The sequence below is a fragment of the Emiliania huxleyi genome, assembly GCF_000372725.1.
Source record: "Emiliania huxleyi CCMP1516 chromosome Unknown EMIHUscaffold_126, whole genome shotgun sequence".
NCBI lineage: Eukaryota > Haptophyta > Isochrysidales > Noelaerhabdaceae > Emiliania > Emiliania huxleyi.
The window spans coordinates 1-12,453 of record NW_005201327.1 but is presented as its reverse complement, the minus strand read 5'-3'; the positions used below and the strand labels follow the sequence as shown (position 1 = coordinate 12,453).

General features: G+C 67.9%; 5 protein-coding genes across 5 annotated transcripts; 2 read left to right on the top strand and 3 right to left on the bottom strand.

Moving 5' to 3' along the window:
- Positions 1-147: 147 nt before the first annotated feature.
- EMIHUDRAFT_454920 (hypothetical protein) lies at positions 148-2,292 on the top strand (the record flags this gene model as incomplete). Its single annotated transcript, XM_005789594.1, has 5 exons — positions 148-176; positions 304-691; positions 1,393-1,673; positions 1,833-2,219; positions 2,248-2,292. 4 exons carry the CDS (start codon positions 148-150, stop codon positions 1,978-1,980), a joined length of 846 nt encoding a protein of 281 aa, XP_005789651.1. The 3' UTR covers positions 1,981-2,219; positions 2,248-2,292.
- A 91-nt stretch (positions 2,293-2,383) lies between these two features.
- EMIHUDRAFT_454919 (hypothetical protein) lies at positions 2,384-4,263 on the top strand (the record flags this gene model as incomplete). Its single annotated transcript, XM_005789593.1, has 5 exons — positions 2,384-2,962; positions 3,193-3,301; positions 3,379-3,419; positions 3,675-3,821; positions 4,133-4,263. 5 exons carry the CDS (start codon positions 2,384-2,386, stop codon positions 4,214-4,216), a joined length of 960 nt encoding a protein of 319 aa, XP_005789650.1. The 3' UTR covers positions 4,217-4,263.
- A 1,530-nt stretch (positions 4,264-5,793) lies between these two features.
- EMIHUDRAFT_70577 (hypothetical protein) lies at positions 5,794-6,579 on the bottom strand (the record flags this gene model as incomplete). The annotated part of the gene is made up of 1 exon (XM_005789592.1): positions 5,794-6,579. A coding segment is annotated over one exon (786 nt), but the record flags the coding sequence as incomplete, so codon positions are not given.
- Positions 6,580-6,708: 129 nt separating this feature from the next.
- On the bottom strand, positions 6,709-7,958 carry EMIHUDRAFT_225630 (hypothetical protein; the record flags this gene model as incomplete). Its single annotated transcript, XM_005789591.1, has 3 exons — positions 6,709-6,970; positions 7,130-7,253; positions 7,319-7,958. 3 exons carry the CDS (start codon positions 7,956-7,958, stop codon positions 6,709-6,711), a joined length of 1,026 nt encoding a protein of 341 aa, XP_005789648.1.
- A 2,147-nt stretch (positions 7,959-10,105) lies between these two features.
- Positions 10,106-12,106, bottom strand: EMIHUDRAFT_440412 (hypothetical protein). The gene is made up of 5 exons (XM_005789590.1): positions 11,686-12,106; positions 11,513-11,613; positions 10,473-11,436; positions 10,307-10,395; positions 10,106-10,237 (listed from the first exon to the last, which is right to left on the bottom strand). The coding sequence occupies exons 3-5, from the start codon at positions 11,140-11,142 to the stop codon at positions 10,217-10,219; spliced, it is 780 nt and encodes a 259-aa protein (XP_005789647.1). The 5' UTR covers positions 11,143-11,436; positions 11,513-11,613; positions 11,686-12,106; the 3' UTR covers positions 10,106-10,216.
- Positions 12,107-12,453: the final 347 nt, after the last annotated feature.

Below are 12,453 nucleotides of genomic sequence, written 5' to 3'. Positions count from 1 at the left end.
GCGCGTCGCTCTTCCGATCGACTCGTGCGGCTCCGAGCAGGACATGCGCCTCCGCCTCTACCGCGGCTGCCCGTGGGGCGCAGGCCAGCCGGCGGGCGAGCCCCTGTCGCCCCTGCTCGCCGACGGCGACTCGGCCACCCTCAAGGCATGCCGCGACCCGCTGGCCGCTGCGGCGGGTGCGGGCGGCGGCGGCGGCGGCGGCGGCGGCGGCGGCGGCGGCGGCGGCGGCGGCGGCGGCGGCGGCGGCGGGCGGCGCCTCGCCGGGCTGGACGGGTTCCTCTCTTCGGCCGCGCTGAACGGGAGCGAGCCGCTCGCGCCGGGCGACTATTGGCTGGTGCTCGACAGCGACGCCGAGGAGGCGGGCTTCGACGGCCAGTGGCAGCTGCGCGCGCAGTGCGCCTCGTCGGACGGCGAGCCGCTCACTTCGCCGACGCCCGCCGGCGCGCTCTCCGCGCGCGGCCTGCCGGTAGCCTCTCCGTGCGACTTGCCCGAGGGCGGCGGCTGCACGGCGTGCACCGGCCTCGACCGGTGCGGCTGGTGCGCCGACGCCGACGGGTACGGCGGGGCTTGCGTGGTTGGCGTCGTCGATGGGCCGCTCCTCGCCGCGTGCGGCGGGGATCGCGTGTGGCAGCCCTTTGAGGATAGCTGCGGCGTGCCGCCCAGCCCGAGCCCGTGGCCCGAGGATCAGGAAGTGTCGCCTTGGGCGTGGCGGAGCGCTAGCGAACCCGCGCCAGTCGCCGCCAACGGCTCCGCCGGCGCCGCCCCGTGGGCCGCCGGCCTCGCTGCCTTCGCCGCGCTCGCGCTTGCGCGGCGCCAAAGGCGCCGCGGCACCGCGCGCCCGATGGTCTGAGTGCTGAGAGGGTCTGGCTCGTTCCGCGCTGCACTGGCGAGATGAGCCCCGCTTCGGTCTTGACCGGGCGGTTTTGTCAAGGTATGGGTGTGTCGGTGTTTGCTGTTTTGCGCGCGCTTTTGCGGGGAGCGGCAACGGTGTGGATGATACTGTGTGTGGCTGGGTCCTTGGAGCCCTCCTGATAATGTGTGTATTAGAATTCTTTTGGCCCCTAAAAGAAAGAAAACCGCATTTGATTCCTGAAAGAAAGAAAACTGGATTGGATAATTCTTTTTCCCGCGGGGAAATTCTTTTTCTTGTGTGCCTGTGATAGTACTAGCACGCGCCAGTTCCCTCCTGTGTCGATGTCTGCTGTGACATAGACCGCGTCCAAATTCTTTTCCTGTGTTAGTGCCAGTGCGCGCCAGTCCCGTGCCCAGTGAAAAGCGACGGAGTTTTGTTGTAAACTTCTTTTTCTTCGGGCTCATTTGTCATTCACTCGCTTGATGCGCACGATGGCATTTCTGCTCGCCGCCTCCGCCACTGCGCTCGTGCTTTCGAAGCCTCCGCCAGGCGCTGCGATCGTGCTTGGAGCTGCGCCACTTCGTGTGCCGGCCGGGCGCCCGGTGCAGATGGGGCTGCTCGGCCGCGTCAAGAAGATCTTCGCCCGGCCCGAAGCTGGTTCAACCACGGCCGTGGATGTGACACCGGCCGCGTCTTCAGTCGCGGATGAGATTGCGAAACTCACATCCGTCACCAAGGCTGGCGCCACACAGTACCCGACCGCGGCTGACATTGAGGAGTACTGCCGCGACCCCGAGTCATCTGGCTGCGACATTGAGATGTGCTCTCCTTACGCCAGCCCGCGCCCTCTGCTGTGACATTGAGATGTGCACCCCTTACGCCAGCCCGCGCTCTCTGCTGTGACACTGAGATTGCCACTCCTTGCGCCAGCCCGCGCCCGTCTGTGTGCTGCGTGCCCACGCCGCGCCTTGCGCCTCAGGATCGAGAAGCTTATGGCCGAGGCCGCCAAGCTCAAGGAGGCCCAGGCCAAGGAGACGGCGGGCTACAACCAGATCCAGCTCAACTTCATGAAGCCCAAGCCGCTTCGGTGGAGCCCCGACGAGCAGGCGGTGCCGTCGGCGGAGTGACCCCACACACGGTGGCAGGGGCACGTCAGAGTGCCCCGCTGCATCTGCGTGACAGGGGCCACGCCCGGTGCCCCGTCGCGCCCTCCGCGGCGCAGCGGCAGGGCAGGTCTCGCCCCCCCCGGGCGTGTGGCGATAGCCGCAATGGCCGGCGGCTGTGCTCCGGCCTCTGGCTCTGCCGCTGTACGCGCGACTGTATTTTTGTGTGGAGAGACGAGACGCATGAATTTGGAAGAAAGCAATATCGCGTTACAACCCGCACGTGCCTCCGTTGTTGTTGCGACAGCGGATGACAGGGTGATGGAAGTGGGTCGACGCACCCCCGGAAGACTGGGCGGAGCAGAGAGGTCCCAGGAGCACGCTGCTGGGCCGCCCGAAGTGTTTCTTTTCTGCTCGTAGCCAGGCGATGGGTGCCACTAGCGAGGACGAGGGCTCCACGGGCGACGCCCTCGACATCGTTCTCTACCTCTTCGTCCTCGGTCCCGCCGTGGAGTGGTGCCTCAAGTCGCCCCGCGTCAACAGAGGCCGTCCCGGGTCGTGGCGCGGCGTCTCGCTCGCGGTGCTGCTGCTCGCGCTCGTGGCGGCGGGCAAGATGGCGTGGGAGTCTGGCACGCGGGAGCCGAACCACTTCGAGACGCTCGGGGTGCGCGTGGACGCGGGGACCGCCGAGATCAAGCGGGCGTACAAGACCGAGAGCCTCAAATACCATCCCGACAAGACAGACGACCCGGCAGCGCCGGCCATCTTCATGCGGATGCAGCGCGCGTACGAGACGCTCAAGGACCCGAGCTCGCGCGACGCGTACAACCGGTTCGGCGGCAAGAGCGGCGACGACGAGAGCGGCGGGATGACGGGTGCGGCGATGTTTTACGCCATCTGGCTCGTGCTCGGCTACTTGCTCACGATGGGGCGCGCCTCGGAGGACGCGCGGACGTGGGCCTTCTCTGGCCTGCTCGCCCTGGCCGTGGTGGAGTACCAGACGCGGGTCCTAAAATACGACTACCTCGCCATGGCGCGCACTCCCCGCTACTCCCGCCACTCCGCCGACACTCCGCCGACACTGCGCCGACACGCATGCGAGCGGCGCCCACTATGTTTGTGCGGCGTTGTGGTGCGGGCGCCGGGCACAGCTCGGGGGGGGGGCGGGCCTTGCGGGCGTGCACGGGCGGGCCGAGGCTCGCGGGCGCGTCCTCACGCTCTCCGCCCGGCCCGCAGGTGCTCCCGCACACGACCGTGCACGAGAAGCTCGAGCTGCTGCACCGGCTCTTCCCGCCCTTTCTGCACGGCTCGAGGATGATCTCGCAGGTCGTGTTTCGCGACATCGGTGCCTGTCTCCGCCGCGGGTGGGCGCCGCCCCCGCGCGGGGCCGAGGGCTGAGCCGGGGCTCGCGCCGCCTGTTAGGCGTCTACAACAAGATGCTTGTGGAGCAGATGCACGTGAAGGCGCCGCGGGGGGAGGGGCGGGGGGGAAGTTGCGTGGCGCTTGGGCGTGGGAGGAGCGGGACGCCCAACGGCACAGAAAGGGGGGAGCGAGGCGGAGGAGACGGCGCGCACGGCGCGAGAGGGCTCTCTGGCGAGGGGGGTCCGAGAGGCGGCGGAAGTGATGCGGGGAGGCCGCGCGCTGCCGACGGCGATCGCTCCGACTCTCCTCTGGTCCTTTGGCGGTGGCTCACTCGCCCCGCCACCTCCCCGCACCAGGTGGACGAGCTCGGGAAGCTCGCCTACGCGACCCAGCGCGAGATTGCCAAGCAGGGGATCGCGCGGCCGTCGGGTGTTGCCGCGCCGCTGGCCGCCGCTGCAGACGGCTTCGCCAAGCTGGGGGGGGAGAAGGCTGCCGACGCGGCGGTCGGCGCCGCGGCGCCCAGTGTTGCGCGAGCGTCCTCGGGCGCGGCGGTCGCCGGGGCGGGGGCCGAGAGCGCGGCGGACCAGGAGGCGGCGGCCAAGCAGGCGGCGGCGAGGGAGGCGGCGGCGGCGAGCCAGCAAAACAACCGGATGACGAACCTCATCCTGTTCTTCCTGGTGTACGCGGGGTTCAAATACGTAATGGACAAGGACTAGGGACGTGCCCCCGCGGAGAACGTCGTACGTTGGCCCGGCGGCGGCCGAGGAGGAGCGCTGTGAGTTGGTTGAGAGGCAAAGCTTGAGAGACGAGCGAGGCCAGCGAGGCGGGAACGAGCGCCGGAGCGGGGAGCGCGGCGCCGGCACTGGTTCGCATGCCGCATGGATACTTCCAGTTGTGAGAGAGTGCAGAGAGTATAATAGAAGCAAGTTCGAAGGTCCGACCCGCAAGGTCGCCCCCGGTCTCACTGACTCGCTCTACGGCTCTAGAGGCGCTAGAGTCGAAAGCCTGTGCCGCGTATACAGTAAAACTGGTAACTCGTGCCCACACAACGCCGCCACAGCGCGCATTGGCGGGGCACGGGGGCGCGGGTCTCGCTCGTCTGAGACGTGACTCGTCGCGCGTCGCGTCTGACGAGTGACGACGTCTCCGTCGAGGCACCGACGAGGGCTCACAGCTCTCCGCGACTTTTTGCCTTCTCGCTCTCTCGCCGACGGAGAGAGACAGAGAGCCCCATGCCCGTGAAGGGGCGCGTCCGCTTCGTCCTCTCTGTCGCCGAAGGGCCGAATATTTCAAGAAGGTGAGCAAGCATCAAACAATCAAGTGCCGGGTCGTGGAGAGAGAGCGATGGGGTGTGTGTAGACAGTACTCGTGAGAGTGGGCGTGAGACTTTTAGTGACACTGACAGCGTGTACTGCGTAGCCGTGTAGGCGAGGTGCGTTCAACCGTTCATGGGTGAGCGGAGTCACCCTCACCGAGGAGCGAGGACACAGCCGAGGGGCTTGCGCGGCCCAATTAGCGACGCACACGAGTTCACAAGCCTTCGACGAGAGAGTAAGGGAGTACAGAAAGTTGGCGCGAGATGCGAAACAGACGTATCGTCCATCGAGAACAGATGATCACTTCGCATCACTTGTCCGCAATCTTTCTCAACAGCGTTTGCTCGTAGTCTGGGTCCTGGCTCGCCTTGACCATCTGACCGGGGAAGCTCGCATTGAGTTTACCCAACGCCTCCTCCAGCTTTTTGTCGCCATTCTGCGCCCCCTGCGCCCGCACGAGCAGGCTCCGCCTCATGAAGTCAAGCCGGTGGTTCCCATTCTTTGCAAACGCGCCGGCAAGGGCCAGCAGCAACGCGCTGTGCACCTCCGCGTCAGTGGATCCGGGAGTGGCGGCCGGCGCGGACGCGGCCTGCGTCGGCAGCGGCAGCTCCGCCATGAGGTCGGCGAGGGTCGGGTAGTGGGTGCACTTTGCCAGCCCCTTGGCCAGCCCGGCGCGCGCGGCGGAGAGCGCCGGAAGGCTCGTCAGCCTCCGTCCGCCCACAAGAGTGCTCCGCGCCATCGTCAGCAGCCCGCCGCCGACCGCGACGGCGTTGGCACTCTCGTCGTCCGCGGCGGCAATGGAGCCGAGGGCGAGTGCGAGCGCCGCGCCCACGTGCTGCAGCGGGCGCGCATCGAGCAGCTCGCAAAAGGTTGCCACCGCGCCTCGCTCGATGGCGTCGGCAGCGGCCGCGGGCGACGCCTCGCAAAAGTGGCCGAGGCCGAGAGCGGCGGGCACTAGCGAGGAGGGACAGGAGCCGGCCGCCGACACGATCGTCGCCAGCGCCAGCGCCGGCGCGCCAAGGCCATGCAGCTTGTCCGAGAGCGGCTTCGACCGCCGCGCGAGTTGGCCGACGAGCGCTGCCGCGAAAGCGGACGTCTCTGTGTCGCCCGTGCCGAGGCAAGCGGTGACGTCGGCGGTGGCCTCCTGCTTGAACCATCCGAGCTCATCGAGGTGCTGCGCGCTCACAGCGAGCGCTCGGCACGCTTGCCGCCGGAGCACCGCGTCCCGGTGGCGAAGGCACGGGAGCACCTCTGGCAAGAGGCCCTCCCTCACTAGCGCGGAGGCGAGGTCGGTGTTGTGCTGGCCGATGCAGCCGAGGCAGGAGAGAGTGATGCGCCGCAGCGTCGCCGACGGCTCCTTGAGGCACAGCTTGAGCAGCGGCAGCGCCCCGCTCTCCACCACCTCCTTGGCGAGTGGAGCGCCGTGCCTCGCAATTGCGGCCAGGCACCAGACCGCGTCCGTCTTGATGGCCGGGTCGAGGGCCTCGACGCGCTCGCACAGCGGAGCAAGGGCGCCCAGGTCGACCAGCTCCCGCGCGGCCTCTGCCGAGGTGGACGCGCATGTGTACAACAGGAAGAGCGCCGCCCGCAGGAGGCCCGGTGCCGCGCCGAGCGCGACACGGCTTAGGGTGAGGCGAAGGTTCTCTGTCGTGCACAGCTGTTGGCAGAGCGCAAGGGACTGGCCGCACATCCTGCCCATTGCGATCATTGCGGTGCGTTGCACAGACGGCGCTGGGTCCATCAGCAGCGCTGTCACGTTTCCCCCCACCGTGTCCGAGGCCTCCAGCGCGGCAATCATCTTTTCGCTCGCATCCACCTCGTGCGAGGGCTGCTGGGCGCGGCCGGCCGAGGCGAGGCCCGCAACGCCCTGGGCGAAGTCGACGCGAGCCGCCTGGTAGGCCTCAAAGGGCGCGAGCACCGAGAGGGTCGCCTCGGGGGCGTGCATTGGTCAGCGGTTACGTTTAGGTACGTTTCGCGGGCCCTCGCGCCCCCCACTTTCGGAAGAATGCTACGAGCCAGACGACCCCCTACAGTATACCACATGCCCAGGAGCCGTACCCTCTCACGGCAAAGCTCATTCACGGTTTACATGCTCCTCAGCCGGATTATCGCTCCCAAGATCAAAGCCGGACCGTTGCAAGGTGTGCCATGAGGCGGTCGCCCCGAGCTCGGCGCACGCCTTCACGTCCACCTCGCAGTTCCGCCGGCACCGCTGCTTGACGAGGGAGGCGAGAAAGCCCGCAGCGAAGGAGTCGCCCGCGCCCGTCGTGTCGACGATGCTCTGCGGCTCGATCGGCCGCGCTGGGAAGGTTTGGACAGTGGTGGCCGGCTCGTCGCTTCCGTCAGCAGTGATGACGACGGCTGGGTTCGCGCCGTGCGTGATGACGACGATCGAGCCGCCCGCCGCCCGCCGCCCGCCGAGGAGGGTCGCTAGCTTTGACCCATGCGTCTTTGCCCTCACACACGCGTCCGGGTCGGCCGCAGGTGCGGCGGACCAGCCGCAAGAATCTGCCAGCGCGCCAAACTCGCTCTCGTTCCCAAAGCAGACCGAGACGCGGCCGGAGAGGACCGTGAGGAGGCCGTCCGTGAAGAGTGAGCCCTTGCACAGGAACTCAGCACCTGTGCACAGCTTTACCCGTTGAAGAGGGGCCGTTCACAGCTGCAGCTCAACAAGCGAGCCGCACTCAAGTTGGTGGCAACGACAGTGTTCGCCCCGGCGAGGTCAAAGGCGACGCGAGCGGTGCCGCCCATGACCGCGCAGAGCCAGCCAGTCAGGTAGGCCACCCTAGACTGGCGAAGCACAGGCCCGAACGCAACGCCCACCTCGTCAGCAGAGGTTGCCAGCCTCTTTAGCGCCGTGTCGTCATCGAAGACGATGATGCGGTCTCCGTTGGGCGGGACGAGGATGTGCGCCCCTCCCGTTGCACCCGTGCGAACGGGCAGGACAGAGTCCAATCCCTCCTCCCGCAGCACGTTGAGGAATATGGAGCCGCTCTCGTCCGTTCCCACCGCCGACAGGAAGCAGGAGCTATTCGCGTGGCTGAGCCAAGCGAACATTCGCAAGGTGTTGGCGCCGGAGCCGCCAGCCGAGATTTTGATTGAACATCCACCGGCGCGCAGCTTCTCGTGTAGGCCTTGCGCCGTGCCGGTCGAGAGCTCACGGGGGGAGGTCTGGTCCCCTGGTTCGAGCGCCACCCACCCGCCACGGCCGTCCCTTTTCTCGATCGAGGCGAGCACCGAGGTACTCACCTCAGCGACCTGATCAGTCATCGCAACACAGACCACCGCCAGGTCGACGGGCGTTGCGGCGCTCTGTTGCACCATGAGGGCCTCGTTGTTCGTCGTCGTTGACTCGGGCGTCCCACCCGATCCGCAAGATTTCTAGACGGCTCTCATACGCGTTTCAAACTCATGTGGCTGGGTCGACCGCGCCGACAGCTACGCTGCGCGCGCCTCTCTCGTAACTCTGCCGTCCCTTCGGCGATGCACTGCCCCGTGACAGCCGCCCAGCGTGGAGGGGAGACAGATCGGCCATGATGGTGGAGGACTACGACGAGAGAGAGCGGTTTGATCGCGTTTTGCATGAGCTCGACGAGACCAGGTGGAGTCGCTTCTCGCAGCATCTCACGCGCCGCTCCAGCAAAGACGCATTCGCCTGCGTGATGGATGAGCTCGAACGTGCATCAGCGGCCGATGCGTCCGCCTGGCCAAAGTATCGGGGATGCGGCTTCTCTTCGCACGCCGAGGCGAAGGCGAGCGCGCTGCCGCCGCCCCGATTTGGCTTCGATACCAAGGTTCGCATCAAAAAGAAATGGTTCAGCTCCGACTTCAATGTGGACAACTTGACCGTCGAGTTTGACGAGGATGGCGAGCCGAAGCCAGTTCGGTGGATGCTGATGGACGCGGTGGGAAAGAAGGGTGACACAACGCACGACTACTATCTCAAGTACCGAGCGATCGGCGACGACGCGAGCACGGTCCTTGGCTGCGCCAACCTCCAGCACCATCACGACTATATGTGGTTCAACGTCACCTACTCGCATCAGCACCGCGGCCACAGACCCCCAACTTTCGATCAGAGGCACCGTCGCTGGGAGGACTTCAAGGTGAATGCCGACTTTGTCGTCGCGCGCAGGGTGCGCTTCTACGAGGACCACGAGCAGCAAAGCCTGACGGGGCGGCTGGAAGTGGTTGGCCGTGGCCACTACACCCGGCATCTCCACACCGAGCGGTATCAACAGCGGCGCGAACGCCACACCGAGGAGAACGGGCACAAGCGCGTGGACGTGTACTGGACGCCAGAGTCTCGCACGCACGGCTTCACGCGCTGCAACCTCAAGGCCTTCGTCTACAAGCTGAGCATATACGGCACAGACTTCAACATAGCCTTTGACGAGAAGGCGTCGGGCAAGTGGTACAAGTCCAACAAGATGATCTTCAAGGCAAGCCACGCGAGCAGCGGCGCGCCTCTCTTCATGGCCACCAGCGATGGCGAGAAGAAGACCACAATCCAGACCTACAGCCACGGCGACCCAGTCAGCAGCATCCTCGCTGCTTTCTGTGTCAGTATCCGCCTCGACCCCAAGGAGCTGCACTCCACCTGCAAGTCGTATTGTAAGAAGCACATCTCCCTCCACGCGCCGACCGGCATCCGGGGCGGATTCGGGATGAACGACGTCGAATATGAGCAGCGCTTCATAGTGCCAGGGCGAGCCAGCGTTAGCGTCGCGCCGATGCCGCCTGTTGGTCACGCATACGGAGTGCCCGTGGCAGAGGCGCCGCCGCCGCCACCGCCGCTGGTGGTAGCCGAGCCGGTGGTGGCAGCCGAGCCGATGGTTGGCGGCATGGTGACGCCGTTCACGGTCATGCCGGGCGAGGCAGTCGCCTTCGAGCCGATCGTTGTGGACGCCATTGTGCTGCCTGCCATCACGGACGATGTCGCCGCCGCCCTTACAACCTATGAGGCCAAGGGCGACGGTCAAGGCAAGGCGGTTAGCGTCTCGGCCAGTGACGACGACGGTGATGGCGGCGACGATGACACGGACGGCGTCGGGGCGCGCGGATCGCAAGTTGTCGACAACGGCTCCTCTTCCGAAGACGAGAAGGCCTACTTCACTACGCGGGACTCTTGCTAGGGAGTCATAGAAGGGGGAGCAGTAGAGCGGTCTCCGTCTCACCGGGTGGCGTCGTGAGAGCTGCGTACGCGAGTACTAGTATGAACTCTCTCACTATCTCTCTCTCGTGTCTCGACACTCGCGGTGGACGCCCCCCGGCGCCTGGCGCGGCCCCGGCACGCGGCAGTCAGTGTGCCGCGCGCCAGCCCGCCAGCAAAGCCGTAAACACGGCCCTTTGCTACGGTGGAGCTGGAGGCGTGTGACTGTGAGGTGCGTGTGTGTGCTGTATGTGTGCGACACCGACAGGCGACACAACACTCAAGTCTCAAAACACGCATGCGCGTATTAAAAATTTTCAACTGACTTGTATCTTGTAAAAAAGCAAAATAGCCTCGGGTCGCTCGTGTCCAGGCCCGCCCGACTGTGCAAGCCGGGAGCTCTCGCTGAAGGCGAGAAAGCGAAAACCCATCACCCCGTTCTCGACGCGGCCTACGGTGAACGCCCTTGTCTCACTCAGGCCTGTCAACTGGGCCGATCGCGCGCGGCGGCCGCTCTCGCCCGCTTGTCCTTGCACACCCTCCACTTCTCGTTGGCCAAATCGAGGTCCTCCTCGTCGCCGTCGTCGTACTTGATGTGCACCCGCACGCCTGCACAGCGGCGGGAATCGAGTAGGCTACCTGGAGGGCGGTGAATGGGCGCTGCTGGGGCCGGGCAACGGCCGCACCGTCCGACGCGACGCCGCTCAGCCGACCCGCGAACCAAGTCTTGTCGAGCGGCCACCAGACCTCGATTCGCTCGCCCTGCCAGTCAACAGCCGCCAGCGAAGGCGCCTCCCCGGCCGAAGCCTGCGCCGGGGGCGACGGCGCCGCCCGCTGGCGCGGCTGGCGAGCCGCGGCTGCCGGCGGCGCGCCGCTATCCACAGCCTGCCCCTGCGCTGCTTGGCCCTGCCCGGCTGCAGCCTGCCACGCCTGGGCGAGGCGGTGGCCCGGCGTTGGCGGCAGCTGCGCCGGCGCCGGCACCGAGGCGTAGCCCTGCACCATCCCCGCCCCTTGCACCATCCCCGCCCCTTGCACCATCCCCGCCCCTTGCACCAGCCCGGGCTGTGCGAACGCCGTCTGCATCGGCTGCGCATACGCGACCGGCTGCGCCAGCCCGGGTTGCACTGGGGTGGCAGCAACGGGCATGCCCATGGGTTGCGCCGCCACCGGCTGTGCTGGCACGGCCTGCGCCGCCACCGGCTGTGCGTGCGGCGCCGCAAAAGGGTGCTGCGGCGCGAGGCCGCCACACACCGGCGCACCGAGAGGCGCGGCATAGACTGCGCCGCCGCACGCCCCTGCGCCGACGGGAATTGGCACCGCGTTCGCCACCGGGAGCCCCGCCCCCAGCCGGCTCATTGCCGCCGCCGCCGCGCCCGCAGCAACAGCCTCCACCGCCGCAGCGGGCGGCGGCGCGAACGGCGTGGGCTCGGCCGGCGGCGGCGGCGGCGCAGCTTGGTGGACGAGCTCGACGACATGCGCCTCTGCGTTCTTCTCGAGCGCGTCGAGGTTATACCCCCCCTCGAGGAGGGAGAGGAGCCGGCCGCCGCAGTGCCGCTTCGCGAGCGCCGCGGCGCGCGCAGTGAGGGCGGTGTAGGTTTCGACCTCGAGCCGGATGAAGCCGGACAGGTCGGGCGCGTCGTCGCGGTGCGCCTGCGGACGCGTCCGAGGCGGGTCCGGAGGCAGGCTCGGGGAGAGGGGCGGGGTCGGCCTCGTCGGCGCGGCGCGCGTCGAAGCCGCACGAGAGGAGGAGCAAGTCGGGGCGGAAGGCGTCGATCGCGGGGACGACGTAGCGGTCGAAGGCGGCGAGGTACTCGTCGGGAGGCGTGCCTGCGGTGCAAGAGGGCCGCGTCTCGAGCATGCGCGTGCGGTCCGGGAGGGCCGCGAGCGACGGCGCCGCACCGCGCGCGAGCGGCACGTTGACCAGCGTCGGCTCGAGCTGGAGTGCCGTCCCCGTCTCCGGGTAAAAGAACTGCTCTGCGCCGTGCAGGGAGGCGTAGAGCACGTTGTCGCAGCCCCACGAGCGCACGATCTCCTCGGTGCCGTTGCCGTGGTGCAAGTCCCAGTCGATGATGGCGACGCGGCGCACCGCGGCGGCATGCTGCAGCAGGGCGTACTTGGCGGCGATGGCCACATTGTTGAGCAGGCAGAAGCCTTGGCCGCACCGGTCCTTGATCAGCGGCGTCGGCGAGCTCGCGCGCTCGGTCGACGCGTCCGACGTTGAGCCGACCGAGCTCTGCTTCTGGAGCGGCGGCTGGAGCGGCGGCTTGAGCGGCGGCGGCTTGGGCGGCTTTGGCTTGCCGAGCTGCTTGCCCTCCTCCTCCTCCTCGAGCCGGCGCGGCGGGTGGTGCGACCTGCGCGCGCGCCCCGCCGGCACAGGCTTGCCGTCGCCGTTGGCGCCGTCCGAGGGCGCGCCGGCCGTCGGGCTCTCCGCCTCCGCCGCGGCCGGCTTCGGGCTCCCCGCCCCCTGGCTCCCCGCCCCCTGGCTCCCCGCCCCCGGGCTCTCTGCGCTCCGCGGCCGGCCGCCGACACGGCGCTTCGGGCTCTCCTCCAGCGGCAGGTCAGCAGCCTCGGTGGAGCCGCGGACGGTGGTGCCGTGGACGCCCGCGTGGTGCCCCGGAGGCCGGACCACGCAGAAGGCGTTCACCGCCTCGCCCTGCACGATCGCGT